The following is a 19,391-nucleotide window of genomic DNA, read 5'->3' on the forward strand; positions in this document are numbered from 1 at the left end:
GACACTAATCATAATCACTGAGGCTTTTACTTATCTTCTCCAAACTAAAGCCTGGAACCTCTGTTTATTATTTTTTTCCATAATACCATTTAAGCAGTGTTATCCATTCAGTGTCACATTTAAATTAGTCACACTGCCTCGAAGAAAGAAAGAGGAGTCATACTAAGATGGCTTCAACTTTGTGCTGTAATGGGAAACATGAGTATTAAAAGTCTTTTTTTTCCAAACAACATCCTGCAGACAAAGCACCTTTTGTTTCTTATTAGTAAGTCCATTTAAATAGATCATCGAAAGCAAGGCAAAATACTTGGATGGTCCCACGAAAGCTTTAATCTGCTATATTCATATCAGAAAAACGCTGCAAGCAAAGTCAGCTGAATAATTGACTAATAAAAAGGGGCAGTGAGAGAGAGAGAGGAGAGAGAGAGAAATGTAACTGCTTCTGCTACAGAGTGTGCTATAATAAGAAACTATATATTCTACAATAAAACAACACAAGTTTTCTATTAGGCCAAGATAAAAAAAAATGTACATAAATCAAACAGAGTAAAAGGACTATTTTTCCCTGAGCCCACTTAAGTAGAAATACATCAATCAGGCTATCTGCAGAATAACAATACTGACAAAGGCACCTAAAACTCTTCACTAAGGTCTTTAACTGGTACAGTATTTATAATACAGGAGGATGATAAATGATTTTTTTAAATAAAAGGGAGAAAAACAGGAGAGCACTTTCAAACATTTTTCCTAATTTAAAAAAATTCTATATGGAGAATATTTGTGAGTACTTCAAAAAGCATCCTCACACCAAAACAGCTCCAAACACAAACTGCTGAACAATGTTATGGGAGTGGCTTTTTATGAGTACATTGAGTATCTTTTTCAGTTTGCCCTTTGCCTTTGGAGTTTGCTTTTCCTGGCATTTCCCAGACATACAATTCTTATGAGTTCGGACAATTTGACTTTCACAATGATCCAGTGTTATTTTGTTTGATATAGATTGCCACAAGTGTGATGAAATTATAGCAGTCATTGTCCAGTTATATTGATCTTTATTATGACAGCTCTGGTCTCACAACCAATGACAGCTTTGGGCCTGTACTCACTGGAATTTAGAAAAATGCAGGGGGATCTCATTGAAACCTACTGAATGTTGAAAGGATTGAATATAGTGGACGTGGAGAGGGTGTTTCCTATGGTGGGGGTATCCAGAACTAGAGGGCACAACCTCAAAATTGAGTGGAAACCCTTTAGAACAGAGGCAAGGAGGAATTTATTTTAGCCAGAGAGTAGTAAATCTGTGGAATGCTCCGCCACAGACTGCGGTGGAGGCCATGCGTATACTTAAGGTGGAAGTTGATCGTTTCCTGATCAGTCAGGGCTTCAAAGGATATGGCAAGAAGACAGGTGTATGGGGTTGAGTGGGATCCGGGATCAGCCATGATGGAATGGTGGAGAAGACTTGATTGGACAAATGGCCTAATTCTGCTCCTATGTCTTATGGTCTTGTGATCTCACGTTAAGGACTCTTTATCTTGTTATGTCATGTTCTTATTATTAATTGTTATTTATTTATATTTGCATTTGCACAGTTTTTTGTCTTCTGCACTCTATTTGATCATTCATTGAGTCTTGTTATAGTTACATTCTATATATTTGCTGAGTATGCCCACTGTATGTACTCGTGATAATAAAATTTACTTCGAACCTTGAACTTTGGATCTAAGGGTTCAAATTGTAAAGTTATGGTGATTCAAGATGTATTGTTTCCAAGTGAAGTAGTGTGAGGAAATGATTTTGTCATCACTCTTTAGGCTATAAGTCTTGAATGACATCTAAGAACAATATATTCAAGTGCAAGGTTTATGACTCAACAAACAGCCTCCAAAAGTAAATTTACGACTGCTTTAATAGTGGGAAAATTTAGCATTCATATCACACTGGAAACTGATGTATGTGCTGAATAACCTAGGCTGTGTGTTGTTGTCACGGACTGAACAAAGGATGTCATCTTCCAGACACCTCAGATAAAACTTTCAAACCATGAGTTATTTTTGCTGAGAGTTCCAAAGCAGAGGCTAAGTCGGAAAAGATGGCAGAGGAATAATAGAGTTTGATTTAAGGTGCTAATTGAGGAAAACATGCAATTAAAGCAAAACTGATGGAGCTATCATAATTTAATTCTCAGGATTTATTATCCTGACAGCAGTATTGAATTTTTGACTTGGATTCTATGCCTTTAGAGTGGATGATTTTTTTTAAGACACTGTGGGATTTTCTGCACTGAGAATGAAAAATAATTACAGAGCAGACTAAAGCAGCAAGCTGTCAGTTGAAGACCAGAAGAAATGAAGCAGACTGCCCATACAGAAGCACCAAAGTTGAAGCAATAATCTGATAGCATGTTAACAGATATGCACTAGATTTGCTGGCAACCTATCAAATCTACACCATCTGCTAGGAAATATATTTTCCTAGAATCTTCTGCTACCAGTTGGGGAGTATCCAAGAAGAATATCTCCACTCTATGCATCCAATATTTTTAGATTTTCTTCAGAGAATTAAAATGTTAACTCTTTGTGTAAGGGACCTAAGGAACAACACTGATTCTTTCTCAGAAAGTGAAGTTTATTTTTTCCCCAGTGGAAAAGATTACTTGAACTAAATTTCAGGTCGAATACACAGGATTAGGCAGTGGGGATTCTATAGCGAGCATTGTTCAGGTGATGAATGCACTACAATTTCTTCTCTATTGACATCAATTGTATCTTGTGGGCAATGGGAAAAAAGAGACGATGATTGTGAAATTCTATCATCAATCATCTCTGCAGTATGTAGGTGCCAAAGGCAGACATGAACTGATTCTGTGCAAGCTGCAGACTTGGACTGTTGAAGTGATTTCAAAGAGTCATTGATTGCAACAAATACCTAGAGATATTTTAATGGAATTATCAATGTCACCCCAATTTAAACTGAACTACATGTACAATTAGCTCCATAAACATGGAGGTATACCAATCAGTCCTTTTGGTTTGACAACTATATATAAAATTTTGTTTCAATGCGGATTACTAATAGGTCTGTTGAAATAGTATTCATGGCTCAGCTGTGGTGTAAATAGCCTGCATAATATAAAATATTGATTCAAATTAAATTGTGTTATATACTGTATCTTTATTAATTAACTGTAATCAATTAATGATAATTTATAAAACCCTTAATAGTTCATTCTTTAAGATTATGTCAAGTAAAAGGCATTATTTTAATTGCATACAATGTGATACAGTAATTTAATCTCAATGTTACTCAGCAGTTTATGTAACTTATTGAATATCAGTTCAGTACACTGACAATATAAACCAAAAACATACAAAATGAAATGATTTAATTTTCTTAAACTTCAAAATTACTGTATATAGAAAGTATATAATGCAAGTAAATGATGCAAAAACAAACAGATAAATTGTAGTGAAGTTACAATCTTGCTTGATTTGAGCATTTTATTAACTTAGGTTTAAAGTAATCTGGTACAAAGTAAATTGGGTAATAAAATGATGTTCATGGCAAAGCTGGTGCTCACTTGGCCCATCGTGTTCATGCTATCTAAATAATCAATTATTTAGTTGAAATGGATAGCCCGGATTTTACTGACGGGGCCTAAACCCTCCCAGACCAGTAGCAGGGATTCATATGGAAGGGATAGAAACTTGCCCGCAAATATTTGATGGGTGGGAGAACTGTTCAGGATGCTACAACACTTTACAGCATTTACAGTCAAACAGCATGGGAAATGCCCTTTTGACCCAACACATCCATGCTGACTGTGCTGCCCAGCATGCTCATCCCATCTGCTTGCATTCAGCCTATAGACCTCTAAACCTCTCCAACCTATCCACTTAACTAGATGGCTTTTAAATGATGTTAATAATTCCCAGAAGAACAAAAATGTAATATTGCTAAGACTTCTAAAATCACTGATATTTATGACTAAAAATAAAGAAAAGATTAAAAATGTGAAGTTTCACAAAAAGTACAAATAATTCTATCTCCTCTGAGATGAATGGGAATGCAGATTGTGGACCAGGTCTACGCTGATGTAGCGTAACCTCTCAAGTACTTCAGAAAGCTCTATCTCCACTGTTGCATTTCATGTAGTGTGCATGAACTGGGAAATTATTAACAGAGTTTTTGCCTAGGTGAAGTGCTGAGTTAGTTGGCTCTTCAGGACAGAACTACCAAGTTCCAGCAAACTGCCTAAAACCCAGGAAAGCCAACATGAATATATTGCGAGGATGTACAACTGAATGATGTAGAAGCTTAATATTGATTAAAAGGAATCTTCTGATGAAGCAATGCTTGGAAATAAATAGATATTATGCCAGGAAAGACTCTTTGACCTATGATCTGATGTTATGTAATTTTCACATGTTGTCCAACTAAATTAAGGTGCATCTAAGGATATCCATTGAAACAGAAAAATGAACCAGATAACAGAAGTTTAAGCATGCGAAAAATGGCTATACAAATTGAAGGCCTTTTAAAGGCCAAAGTCAGTCCAGTTACTTCCTGGCAGCGCAGAACGGAAAAAAAATCCTTACAATCATTTTTATGCTTCTATAACATTGATCTAGTTGTATAATCATGTACTTATAGTATAACAGGATACCCATGAGCCAAATCATAACCTTAATTGACAATAAAGTGCTATTCAAGCTACTAAACTGTTTGATTTGTATTTTATTTTATTTCCTTGTCATGAAAACGACTTGGTAAAATTTAGCACATCTAAATTGCTCTAATCTTTTTGACATAAAGCCAATTAAGGCTTTCACACTGGCTAGTTATGTACAGAGAAATACAGTATTTGTGTTGTCAAGGTGATCCTATGTTATATACCTTTTGGCAAATTGCTGCAGATAGCTGAAAATGATCTTTCTTCGAAGAGCAGAAATTAAAAAATAAAAATGAATTTAAGACAATATTATAGCATTTTTGTGCAGAAAAGTCTCCAAAGAACATGCTTTTGTTAAACAAATTACGGTCCTCAGTCATGGAACATCTCATTTCTTCACTCCAAATTGAAGCAGCTATTAATTAAAAGTATATTAGGCAAATAAACCCAAGTGTAGTTCCAATTTAAAAATACATTCATCTGAAATGATAGAAGGAATGGCTACTGGCCCTGTGACAGGAAGTTCTATCTTCATAAATCTGCAAGAGAGGAAAGCAACACGAATGAACCCTACAAAAGAACGGCCCAGATGACAGCTTGAGGAAGGCAAACCTTTTGATCAGTTCCTTGAAATATAAGCTGCAGGAAGCTAGAACATTTTGATGGACTTCAAACTCTTTGCCTTCAACAGTTATTTTCAGGTCTGTAAACTCTTTCGCTCTGCGCTGCTGGTTCAACTCCTTCAACATTTCTGCAGAACAGAGAAGACAGACATTGCCAGGGTTCCCATGACGAAATTTTTGAATGAATTAAAGAAACAAATACCTGGTAAATTCTAGCTGAGTCTGACATGTTAACGTTTGCACATAAAAGGCAATGGCAAAAAAATAAAATTCATCAATACAATGTGCAAAAAAAGCACACACACTTGCTTTAATAAACAAAAGAACTAAAGAAACCCTCTCAGAACTTGAAGGGCAAAATAAAACTTACCCTCATCAACAAAACTAAAGACAAAAGACAATATGAGTATCAGCACAGAAAAACAAGAAGAGAAAATGAAACAATTAAAATACTTATATTACCTACTAAGTACTATATAGAATCAACCCCATCAAATAAAAAAAGACTGAATATTTTAGTTTGAGAACTTACTGTTTCATTGAAATATGGCACAGTATACTGAAAATAAAAGACACTAAGAACTCAATTGGCTAGAGCAAAATATACCTGGAGGAACAAGAAGTGTTCATTAAAAATGTTGAAACTCGCTTCATGAATTTTAAAACTGTCAAGCAACAAATATATTCCTATTCATTTAGAATTTATCATTGATTTGAAAGGGGTTATTAAATTTATAAACATTATTACTTTGGCACAAAATGCAAATGGAACATGTCTGAAATTAAACAGATTGCTTATCAGTTTTATGTGTTTGAAACTTGATAAACATTAAGCATTTACACTGAAATAAAACATTTGATCTGATACAGCCTTGTAGACAGAAGTTTAAATTATTCAGAATGTTTAGCAGAGATAACTTAATTCATTGTGTTTTCATGAAAAATATTGAAATATGCTTACAAATACTAAAAGCTAAAATACCTGTGAGAGCCAAATTGATCGACTGGTTGCAGCCATTCATTTGAATTTATGAAATTGGCCCTAGCAGCAGTGTAAATTAGCTATCCATTTTAAATGTTTCTTTTCCTTTTAAGGTAATGAAGAGGATAATCAGTTGGGTTTCTGATCCAGCACCACCCATTCTGCCCTATTGCTGAAGACCAATTTCACCTCCCAGTGAACCCGTTCAGCTTATGTAATTACCAAGTAATGTCTAGAATGGGCTTATTTTTAAACATGGAGGAAACGACAGATTCTCATCAGTTACAGAACACAGACATTTGTATAAAAGTTACCTATGCAAGAAACTTACGCCCTTTATTTAGTTTTATCAGTATTCAGTATTACTCCTGAAGAGTGAACCAATGGTACAGGATATTAATGCAGGAATAGATAGGAGAAGCTCCAGTCTGTAAAAATGTACGCTCCTTTTAAAAATGTATCATCCTACCGTGTCCCCACAATTTCATTGTGGGGACAGGGTAAAAAAAATAATTCTGATGATGCTTAGATGGAAAAAATTGAGAAAGATGATAAATGTAATAACCCTTTATGAAGAAGTTGTTTCTTTTCTTTTGAAAAGCACACACGTGCACTATATCATCATTAACACAACTAACCATAGATCATTCCATACCTATGCTGCTTAAATTCAGGAAATTATTGCAACTGAATATTAGGTAAATTATAAATTTCATAATCTATCTGTTCCACTATTCTTCTTGGCACAGGTGGTCTGCAGGCCTCGAATACCACCTCCTAGAATAGGGGCTCCTCATTCAGTCACAGGTCTGAATAATCCTGTGACTTCTCCATAGTTTCTCAGGTTGCCCTTCAAGTTTACTCTCCTTTTTTTAAAAAAAATCCATTAACACAAAGGGCTCCTTCAAGAACACCAATTACCTCTGCGGTGCAGCGGTAGAATTTGTCCAGTGAAGAAATCTGAGCTGAAGTGCCAGTTGGGACTGAAATTCAAGCAATTCCAATCATACATAAAAGATATGGGATGACAAAAAAGAAATCAACATTTCCATCTCAGTTTTTCTAAGGATCACATTTCAAATTAACTCCAGTCCACTTCTTACCTTTTTAATGATTCCAATCCCAATTTTCATTGGATTAGCTATATTCTAAATCTGACTATGCTTATTTCTCTACTTTTCCAGCTTCAATACACTCTTCAATTCATTATATTCTGAACACTGATGTCAGCTTTGCAAGGTTCAAACAAGAGCAACATTCCATTCCATATGTAATAGTTTTTTCCTACAGTATTCTTGCACACAAACTTATTCATTTTGTTATCCATAGCTTGCTGTTTCTTTCCTTTATAATTAGCCCCCACTCTTGCTTATTTGGATAGAATATTCCCATTAAATCTTTTTACTCTGTAACAAGGAAAAATAATTTAATTTTTCCCCTAAGTCCTTTCGTTTGTTTCATCGGTGTTTCATTTTCCACATTCATGTATGGTTGAATGACAATTAAACTTGAAGATGAAAAATAAGAAGAGTTTCTACATGGTTCCTTTACAAGCCAGTGCTCAGGAGTTTAGGGTCAGCAGCTAAGTAATGAAGTATGTGACAACAGAGAGAGATGTCCATAAAGATGTTGTGATTTCTATGGTTAAAAAAAAATCCCATCTCCCAAAGTATCCACTTACAGTACAGGCATCAATTCAAGACGGTTCCTAGCCTCCAACTGTAAGGAAGTTATCAAGTTCGTCGAACAGGAAGCATATTAAAAATTTCGAGTTCCCCACAAAGAGAAGTACTCACACTTTTAGTTAATACTTTAAACATTTAACAGAAGACTAAGTAATGACTAGAACTTATAGTATCATCAAATAAACATTTTTTTTAAGATTGAGAGTGGTAAAATTATATTCTGAAATACTCAGAATCCCCCTACATAAAATTAGATTTTTTAATTAGATATTTTGCCAGTAATTAAGGCCTAGTATGCCATTAAAAACTCACTTAAACCTGGTGGCAGCAAAATGCAAATACTTGTAGGATTTTTAAAAGCAGGACCGATCTCTTAAGTTCAGGTCAACTTATTCACCAAGTTAAGAGCCCATGGTATTACAGGAAAGTTACTAACATGGTTACAGCATTTGCTGATTGGTAGGAGGTAGAGAGTGGGAATAAAAGGATTCTTTGCTGGTTGACTGTCAGTGACTAGTGGTGTTCCGCAGGGTTTGGTGTTGGGAGCACTTCTTTTTATGCTGTATATAAATGATTTAGATGATGGAATAGATGGTTTTATTGCCAAGTTTGCAGATGATATGAAGATTGGTGGAGGGGTAGGTGGTGTTGAGGAAATAGGTAGGATGCAAAAGGACTTGGGCAGAATAGAAGAATGAGCAAGAAAGTGGCAAATCAAATAGAATATTGGAAAATGCATGGTCCTGAACTTTGGTAGTAGAAATAAATGTGTGAACTATTTTCTAAACGGGGAGAAAATCCAGGAATCTGAGATGCAGAGGGATTTGGGAGTCCTTGTACAGAACACCCTGAAGGTTAACTTGCAGGTTGAGTTGGTGGTAAGGAAGGCAAATGCCATGTTAGCATTCATTTCAAGAGGTCTAGAATACAAGAGCAAGGATGTGATGCTCAGGCTTTATAAGGCACTGATGAGGCCTCACCTTGAGTATTGTGAACAGTTTTGGGCCCCTCATCTTCGAAAAGATGTGCTTGCATTGTAGAAGGTCCAGAGGAAGTTCACAAGGATGATTCCAGGAATGAAAGGGTTATCATACGAGGAACGTTTGATGGCTCTGGGTCTGTAATCGCTGTATTTCAGAAGGATGGGAGCGGGATCTCATTGAAACCTTTCGAATGGTCTAGGATAAGAGGGCACAGCCTTAGGACAGAGGAGTGCCCTTTCAAAACAGAGATATGGAGAAATTTCTTCAGCCAGAGCGTGGTGAATTTGTGGAATTTGTTGCCACATGCAGCTGAGGAGGCCAAGTGATTGGGTATGTTTAAGGCAGAGATTGATAGGTTCTTGATTGGACATGGCATCAAGGGTTACGGGCAGAAAGCTAGGAACTGGGGTTGAGGAGGAGTCAGAGAAAAAAGAATCAGCCATGATTGAATGGCGGAATGATCGATGGGCCAGATAGCCTAATTCTGCTCCTACGTCTTATGGTCTATTTTCTTTGATTGTGACAACATTGCCTAAACATTTAGAAAGTGGAGCAATATGTGGGGATTCACCTTTAAAAACACAACTGTGGAAACCAACAAAACTGTTATTGTTTAATACACAATAGTTTTCGTCTTCCATCAATCACAAAATTCAGGCAAGGACATGAGCCTAGCTTAATATCACTGTGTCCTCATGACAAAAATGGAGGGCAAATCCAGATAATGATCATTAAGTACTGTCAACACTCATTGTTCATATTTCAGATTCACTGACCTTGGTCTTAGTAATAATTTTTTCAATAGTAATTACTGGTTCCAAATATGATTCTTCTCATGCTCTATTTTAATGCGTACAATTTACCATTTTGAAACTAACATGGATTATTTTACATTCATCAATATTAAAGTAATTTAAGTTTTGACTGTCCAAATTCTTATTGATTTGTGTAGCTCTTATGTGGAGCCTGTATCTGATATGTAGTTCTACTGGAAGTAGATGACTTTCATTAAGCTTTCTCTCCCTGATAATTTGTTCAATATTTTTTGCATTGAATCCTTTTTATCTCTTTCGTCTCATTTTCAGTTTTGTTCACTGAATGTTAATAACGTTATGAAAATTAAAGGAGGGTGACAAATGCACTGGAGCCACTGATGTATGGTGCATCACAGTAGTTTCATACATTATACCACTTAATGCCAAAATTAAGCTGTCAAGATAAATGCCTAGAAATTCATTCCCACTTTGCAGTACCAGATAATTTATTTGTGCAATGCACACTGCCTATGAACAACATTCAGTTGGAATGCATCTATATACTGCATTTGGTGCAACAATTCAGAAGGAATTTCTAGGCAAAACCACTTTTCCAAATGGACAAAGAGTAACATTAGAAGTTAAACAGATACTCCTTCAAAAATATTAGCAGAGGCCAGCGAGCAGGTTGCTCATGTCTCCTCTTGACCACAGGTGTGCCATCAGACCTGAAGAGGGAAAAAATAGGGAGAGGAAAGCAAGTGGATAACAAAACTTTCCCGAGATTTAAGTATGTCAAACTCTCAGATCTGTGCTATTTCAATCATTAATCAAAAATTGAAGATTTTTAATCAAGTAACACGGTGTACAGTTGTAACAAATTCAGTTCCACATTAATGTGCCTCATCACACGTTTTCCTAATTCGAGGTCACAAATTAATCACTCCAAATAAATCACACTCCATTAAAGTGAATCAGTAGTTCTTTGGAGTTGGATTTTATTTGGCACAGAACTCCCAGAAGACAGGCAATGACATAACAGCAATATTCCAAGAACATGTACTTCAGTGTGAACAAAAATCAGAAAACTGAAAGTCTCCACCACACAAATGTCCTTCCCAACACAACCACCGACCTGTTAGGTTAAAGTTTTTTATCCAAGTTTAATTTAAAGGGATTTTACCAAATGCACAAAAAATACTACCTTGGAAGAAAAACACTGAAAAGCTTTGAATGGCACCTCAATCTATGATCAATGTTTTCCAGAAATGAAAGGATTTGGGTTCAAAAAGAGAGAAGCAAATGGGAGAGGAGATTAAAACTATGTGTGAACCCCGGGAAAAGTGCTGGAGCAACCCAGTATAAATACGGTGTGCCGTTTGATAATGTGAGGCAGAACAACAACCTGCAGGAGAGTTACTCCAACTCTCTTTACCATTAGAAATGTGACTGAGAGCACAACATACTGCAGTTGAGACACTTCAGAGATAAGTATATATAAACTGTGCATGCCAATAAGTTCACAGTCTCAGCACTTCAGCATAAAATCTTTTATACTGCCTTGTCTAAGAGTGAAAGTCATAATTATTTCTTTGAAGATTTGAGTCTATTGGCAAAGCTGACAGTGGCTACCCAGAGTACCTTAGAACACTTCTTATGCAATATGACCTGCTTGACATCCCCGTAGACTTCCCTGCATTTCCAAACAAATGTGATCACTATTTATCAAGATAAATCAAACAAAAAAAATAATTTCCAGTAACTGTTCACAAACTTCCTGTGCCAAAAGGGAAAACTAACCACTTTAACAGCAAACAATGTGTTGGAAGAATGAGGAGAGCTGCTGTTGAACCAGGTTCCAGCACCTGGAGTCTCTCATAGCTCAATGTCAGTAGTTACACTAGTGTAATTAGAACCACCATGTAAACTTCTGTTGGGGAAGTAGAGGGCATAACTCTTGGTCATAGGGTCCTGATCATGAAGCAGAGATTTGGGAGTAGTCCGGAAGGCTCGGTTGCCAGAGTCTGCTTTGGCGATGATTGCAGGGGAGGAGATCCAAATGCTGTAGGGAGGAGAGGAGGGGGAAGACTGAAGGGTGGAATAAGTAAAGGTTCAATAGCAATGGAACAGGATTATGGATGATTCTTGGGGGTGGACTTCCAGATGGTGTCTGTCAAGGATTGTGGGTCTTTACTGGAAACATCAGTGTTCCTCCTAGGCCACAAGCAATCCTGCAAAAAAATCAGTTGTGGATTCAGTCCTTCCCACTTGCATTTAGCTGCTGAGTTTTTCCCAAGGCATAGGAAAGAGGGCTGCCCAAAAATACCTCAAGATAGAAGATCTAGAACTTGCTGAGCATGGCTTTCCAATACACTTGGTGCTATATACGCAATTGGACCACACATACATTTCTGGGTCCACAAGGATTAACTTGCTACTTGATAGTATCCACAACCCATTTGCTGAATGATATGTAATTAGGGTACCCCACTATGTAGTTAGGGTACTTTCTATTCAAACTGTTTGCATGTGTGGAGCAAAATAAATTGCCAAGAAAACCTTCAAGAGGTATCAAGTCCTGACCCAACTTTGCTGCCTTTCAAAACTAACATTGATCAATACTTCTGAATACTCCTGAAGTACAGAAACATTTACCTGAAAATAACAAATATGCAATGATTCAATGAGAACACCTCTTACTCTTTGAAGTCCTTTTCCCATAAATCAACCTCTTTCTTCCAGGAACATTCTCTGAACTGCCCCCAATATCTGAGGAAATGGAACAGAATAAGTTCTTATGTAAGCACAGCAAACAAATAGGAATATTGCTCTTTATTCCAAGGTGTAAGGAATAGAAAAGTAGGGAAGCTTTGATATAACTTTATAGGCCACTGCAGAGATCACACCTGGAGTCCTACTACATTTTGGTTGCCACACTCACGGAATGAGGTATTATAGGCAATGTAGAGGGGGTTCAGCGGGTTTGTTCGATGGATGGTGGAATCTGTTGCACAAGAACAGTTGAGAAACATGCTCACTAGAGCTTGGGAGGTGATGTAATTGAAACGCACAAGATTCTGTGAGGGATTGATCAATAGCTTAATATATTTTTATCCCCTTCCAAACTCTGCATCTACAACCTTGTTTCCTTATTTTTGCAGCACACACAAAATGCTGGTGGAACGCAGCAGGCCAGGCAGCATCTATAGAATCTTCATCTTCGTCTCGGCCTGAAACGTTGACTGTACCTCTTCCTATAGATGCTGCCTGCGCTGCTGCGTTCCACTTCCAGCATCTGCAGATTTCCTCGTGTTTGCGTTCCTTATTTTTGTTCGCTTTTGTATTATCAGCAAATCTGGTTGCAACGGATCTGGTCTATTCAACTGTGTTAGTAAATAGGTTCTAAATAGTTGAGGCTTTGGCGTTAATCCCCATTGCACCCTACCAATTATACTCTCCTAAAGTGAAAGTGATGTCAGAAGGAAATGCCAAAAGTAATATGAATAATATTAACCAGCAAATGACTCCTTATAAATACAGGAGAAGTAAGTGGGGTACAGTTTCATGATAGCAAATATGATTGTATTCATCCTGGTTTCATCATGATTAGCCAAACCTCTATTACTTTATATAGTATTTTGTCAAGTACTGCCACAATGAATTCCATTAGGAAATCCAAATAGACCACATCTACTGGCTCCCCTTTATTGATCGGCTGCATATTAAAAAAAAAACTCACAAACATGCCTCAAATGCTATTTCCCTTTCATTAACATGCTGACTTTGCTTGGTATTATTTTGTTTCTCACAGTATCATGCTGTTATTTCCTTTCAGGATTTGTTCAATGGACAGACGGCAGACTAACAGGCTGATTTCTCTCTCTGATCTCCCTCCACACACACAACGTCCTGAATAAGAATGTTACATTAACAGTTTTCTGATTTGTAGCGACTCTTCCAGAACCTAAGGAATTTATGGTCGATCACATACAAGACCTCCAACACTTTATCCGCTTATTTTTTCAGGGGCCCCATATCTGTGCCAAAAGCCCCAGAGGACTTGGCCTCTAATTCTAATAGTTTATTTCACCAGGCCATCAGACTGCTTAATTCATGCTGACACAGCTGTATTTCGATGTTATATTGACTATTCTGTTGTACATAATATTCATTATAAATTACTATAATTGCACATTGCACATTTGAACAGAGATGTAACATGAAGATTTTTACTGCTCATATATTTGAAGGATGCAAGTAATAAAGTCAATTCAATTCATAGTTTTGCTTGAGTATTTTAAATTGTTTTAAGCTAATCCCTCCTTTGATGATTTTCTTAAATATTTTCTACAATGTAAACAGATACAAACTATTTGGTTAATGACTGCCATTTCCTCATTTCTCAGACTCATTCATGGAGGGACAAATATTTATTTTAGTCAGCCTTTTACTTTTGGCACATGTCAAATGTACATTGTATGCACAGGCATCTGCATAATACAACTCACAACCTTTGCAGTCTGAGAAGCCATAGTGTTTTACTCCTTCGCTTTTAAACGGACAATAACTTCTGTAAAAATATATTAATTGTTAAAGTGTAACAGAAAAAGCACAGACACAAGCATAGAATACAAAAACATGGTAATAATACACTTGAAAGCCTCTATTTGAACAATAAGCAACACACACAAAATGCTGGTGAACGCAGCAGGCCAGGCAACATCTATAGGAAGAAGTACAGTCGACGTTTCGGGCCGAGACCCTTCATCAGGACTAACTGAAAGAAGAGATAGTAAGAAATTTGCGAGGGGGAGGGGGAGATCCAAAATGATGGGAGAAGACAGGAGGGGTCGGGAAGAAGCTAAGATCTGGACAGTTGATTGGCAAAAGGAATACAGAGTTGGAGAAGGGGGAGGATCATGGGACAGGAGGCCTCGGGAGAAAGAAAGAAGGAGGGGAGTCCAGAGGAAGATGGAGAGCAGGCAAGGGGTGATTGTGAGAGGGACAGAGAGAGAAGAAAAAAAAAGGGGGAATAAAAATAAATAAGGGATGGGGTAAGAAGGGGAGGAAGGGCATCAACGGAAGTTAGAGAAATCAATGTTCATGCCACCAGGTTGGAGGCTACCCAGACGTTAAAAAGATGTTGTTTCTCTAACCTGAGTGTGGCTTCATCTAGACAGTCTCAGACCCGACACAGACTGGGAGGCCGTTTCACTGAACACCTATGCTCTGTCCACCAGAGAAAGCAGGATCTCCCAGTGGGAACCCATTTTAATTCCACGTCCCATTCCCATTCAATCCATGGCCTCCTCTACTGTCAAGATGAAGCCACACTCAGGTTGGAGGAACAACACCTTATATTCCATCTGGGTAGCCTCCAACCTGATGACATGAACATTGATTTCTCTAACTTCCGTTAATGCCCCTCCTCCCCTTCTTATTCCATCCCTTTTTTATTTTTATTCCCCCTTTTTTTTCTTTTCTCTCTGTCCTTCTCACAATCACCCCTTGCCTGCTCTCCATCTTTCTCTGATGCTCTCCTCCCCTTCCTTTCTCCCTAGGCCTCCTGTCCCATGATCCTCCCCCTTCTCCAACTCTGTATCCCTTTTGCCAATCAACTGTCCAGCTCTTAGCTTCTTCCCTCCCCCTCCTGTCTTCTCCTATCATTTCGAATCTCGCCTCCTCCTCCCACTTTCAAATCTCTTACTATCTCTTCTTTCAGTTAGTCCTGTTGAAGGGTCTCGGCCCAAAACGTCGACTGTATTTCCTCCTACAGATGCTGCCTGGCCTGCTGCATTCCATCAGCATTTTGTGTGTGTTGCTTGAATTTCCAGCATCTGCAGATTTTCTCATGTTTGCGATTTGAACAGTATGCTTGTAGAAAACCTTTGTTTGAATAAGTACTAAAATATGAAAATAACACCAGATTGCATTCATTCAGATATTACCAGGGTGGAAGGTATGCAAACCAACATGTGCTGAAGTTAGGATTGCTGTCAACAGGAAAGTTGAAGGTAATTGATCAAAAATCATTTTATTTTGAAGGGATTATGCTAGGGTAAGCAAAGATGGCTTATTACTGTTAGTCAGCAATGGGAATATGCAAATTTATGACAATTATGTAAAATAAAGAACTTGTACGCAAGGGATGGTCGGAATGTGGAATTTTCCATTACAAATTGTTGTTGTAGTAGAGATCAAAACTGCTTTTAGATAGAGTTAGCTGCTCAATGAAAAATAAAAACACTGTGAGGTAGGGGAAGGGCGAAGTAGGGTGATTTTTGATCATTTTCCACATTGATTGGCTGTTTCTGTATTTTACATTTTATTATTTCATACAGATTTAAAATCTATCCTTTTATTATCTAGTGACATCCTTTAAATACAACATTAAACGTCTGTAGCTAAGATTTCTAGTAGCATCTATTTCTGAAATTTTATAAATGCTCCAGGACAGCATTAAGACCCTTGCTTGAGAAGAACAAAATACAGTAGATATACAACTCAAATTGCTTGGATGTTATGCTTTATTGAGCAAACAACAGAAGTGCTACAGAAAGGGGAAATGCAATGAATATCACAATTCTTTTGTCAGGGAGTAACATATCCAACCCAAGTATCCAAAAGCTGAGGCCTACTTTGAGGCTGAATACGATCTGTGGCATTATGAGGATCTGGACAAAGAAGTAATTCAAAGATTTGAGAACAATCACAGTGGAAGAGATTATAGTTCATCAGCATCTTAGCAAACATACTCCCAAAGTGACCTCCAGCCCTTTTAATTTGCAGCATGAAAAAGATTGAAGTTCAACTTTCAGGACCTTATACAAGATATCACTCCTATGTATAAATAACTGGGCAAGCTACACACTACATACAGGGTATGTACTATTTTATGGAAAGTTTCACATTCAAGCTTAAAACCAGTGATAATTATTTGCTTTATATAAATCAGAACCACATCTGCATATGCTAATTTAGAAATTCAAGAACTCCAACTTGTACAAAATAATGTTTCCCTCGAGGAATTGCCATCGAGGTAGTACTTTCAGCTCAGAAAGAAAACTAGAGATGGTTATACATTGCTACAGACCTCAGTAGTGCTTGCAGCAGAATAGAGACCAAATTACTCAATTGGGAACAGCACTGTTGTACATTCCAATTGTAATAGTTTTGCAAATTCAATCAGAGATCTTTCTCAAATGTTCTGTAAAAGTTGTAATCAATTCTTAAGACAATCTTTCACAAATATTAGATTTTTTTTTCTCTGCTGCAATCTTTAAAAAGCAACGCAGTTCTCAAGTTGTATTGCCAAAGCTTTAATGCTACTGTTCATAAGCTAAAATGCTGCCGGCTGCATAATAATTATTATTTCTTCAGAATTAGATCATGTGATATCACTGCAATGCTAAGTACATCAGTTGCTTCATACACCTTCTGTAAATATGCAATTATTGATAATAAATCTCCCTTTTGAAGCAGATTCAATCAGCCTAGTCTTTTGTAAGTCCACATTTTCTTTTTAATTGTTTTACTTAATTGTTTAGTATTGGCAGCCCGATACAACAATGGTCATTTGTCTATTAAGTAATAAACTCTTCATTTTTTTATTTATGTTATCTTGAGAATGAAGGATTCTATTTACATTGGAGAAAGTAATGTGCTTATTGTACTGAGAAATGCCACTGATAAGAATTAACAATTCTTCAATTTTTGCTGCCTCTTCTGAATCAAGCACTTCAGGTTGATAAGAGTGGGGTCAGATGAAGGGTAAGTTTTCTTCAAGCTGGTTTACTGATGACGTTCAATCTCAACGTCTAAATTAAGTCCCACATTGCATTGGGAGTAAATCCAATTTACTACTTTCTTGCTCTGCTGTTCACCAGCAACTTTGATGTGTGCTGCTGTCTTCCTGTTGGTTTTAATAATCCTAGGTTAATCCTCCCTTACTTTCCTGGACTTTAAAACTACAGATGCTTTACCAAGTAATTACCAACATTTTTTAAAGTGATGTCCAACCAGTTTATGCATATGAGATATATAGTCAATTCCATACTCCAGAGATGGAAATGGTACCTACTTGCACAACAGCCTAATCCAGAACACTCCCTACCCAATGGAAATCCAAACCTATCAGTCAGACTAAAAGTGATGCCCTAAAGTACAACCTGAGCTGAAACTCAATAACATGGGATACAAACTTGTTTCCTGTATAAAAGTTTGCCTGTCTTACTATGGAATCTGCATGAATAAACATCTAGACACAAACAACAGAAAATCTGCAGATGCTGGAAATCCAAACAACACGCACAAACTACTGGAGGAACTCGGCAGCCCAAGCAGCATCAATGGAAAAGAGTAAAAAGTCAAAACGTCGACTGTACTCTTTTCCACAGATGCTGCCTGGTCTGCTGAGTTCCTCCAGCATTTTGTGTGCGTTGCTCTAAATGTCCAGACAATTAATTTCTATACTCTTATTCTGTCTTCTCACTGTAATACAACATAAGATAAATAGTTTCAGTTCCTTTCTTTATATTCTGCAGTTATCTGTTGTCTGATTTGTATTGTCTACAGCCTGCAGAACATTGCCGTGGTTCACCGGTGCCATCTTGCTATCTTCTATTTCCAAGAAAATTACTTCTGGATGAAACCTATTATTTCTGCGATGTAATCCTGAATCACTGGGGAATGAATTAAGGCTTCTATGGAAAATTAAAGTACTACACCCATATTCAGACAGTAGGTGTCAAATACAACATTTTTGCAATCCCTGTAAGGCTGCTGGGCCAGACAACATCTGAGGCTGAGTACCTGGGGATTGTGCACACAAACTCACTGATGATCTTGTGGGCATCTTCAGCACTTCACTCATCCAGGCTGCTGTCCCCACATGCTTCGAAGAACTCTACATTTCAGAACTAAATGACTACCACCCAGTGGCACTGATACCCATCACCATGAAGTGCTTTGAATGGCTGGTAATGGCACACATCAAAAACTCCATTCTTGCCACACTGCACTCATCAATATGCTTACTGACAGAACCAATCTGCAACAGATGCAATAGCATCTGTCATGCACCTGCCCCTGACACACTTAGAAAACAAGGACACTTGTTTTGTGTCAGAATGCTGTTTCTAGATTTCAGTTTGGCAGTCAACACTATTGTCCCACAGCCCCTGGTGAACAAACCCCTGATCCTTCTTTCTAAATACTCCACTGTGCAAATGGGTGCTGGACTTCGTAACGAACAGACCTCACCTAGGCAGGATGCACAACCGCTGCTCGCCTCTCATCATCCTCAGCACAGATGCCCCCAGGGCAGTGTGCTGAGCCCACAGACACCCCCAAGGCAGTGTGCTGAGCCCACTGCTGTTCCCTCTGTTCACACACACAGACACCCCTAGGGCAGTGTGAACCCTCTGTTCACACACAACAGCATGGCCAACCATCTGAGTAGTCACACTGTCAAGTTCATCGATGACATAACAGTGGTGGGGGCTCAACACCAACAACGATGAGACAGCCTACAGAGAGGAGATGGAAGAGCTCAGCAAATAACTTCTTCTTCAACGTTAGCATGTCAAATCAAGTATAACAAGTTAAAAACCAGAAGAACTCAGACCTCTCACACTTCTCCTTACACTAGCAGCACAGCAGTGGAAAGTGCGATCAGTTTCAAACCCTGAGA

The 19,391-nt window shown here is 37.7% G+C and overlaps 1 protein-coding gene across 11 annotated transcripts in view; it reads right to left on the minus strand.

Moving 5' to 3' along the window:
• Positions 1–19,391, minus strand: part of LOC140194009 (kelch-like protein 29) — a 483,953-nt gene that overhangs the window by 92,553 nt on the left and 372,009 nt on the right. For all 11 annotated transcript variants that reach the window (XR_011885023.1, XM_072251316.1, XM_072251314.1 and 8 more), the window contains one exon: positions 5,285–5,423. Coding sequence is in view for 10 of the 11 variants with exons in the window: in XM_072251316.1 (XP_072107417.1) it covers positions 5,285–5,423 (139 nt within the window). In the remaining variant the exon portion in view is untranslated. The remainder of the gene's footprint in view (positions 1–5,284; positions 5,424–19,391) is intronic.

The sequence above is a fragment of the Mobula birostris genome, chromosome 2 (genome assembly GCF_030028105.1).
Source record: "Mobula birostris isolate sMobBir1 chromosome 2, sMobBir1.hap1, whole genome shotgun sequence".
Classification (NCBI taxonomy): Eukaryota; Metazoa; Chordata; class Chondrichthyes; order Myliobatiformes; family Myliobatidae; genus Mobula; species Mobula birostris.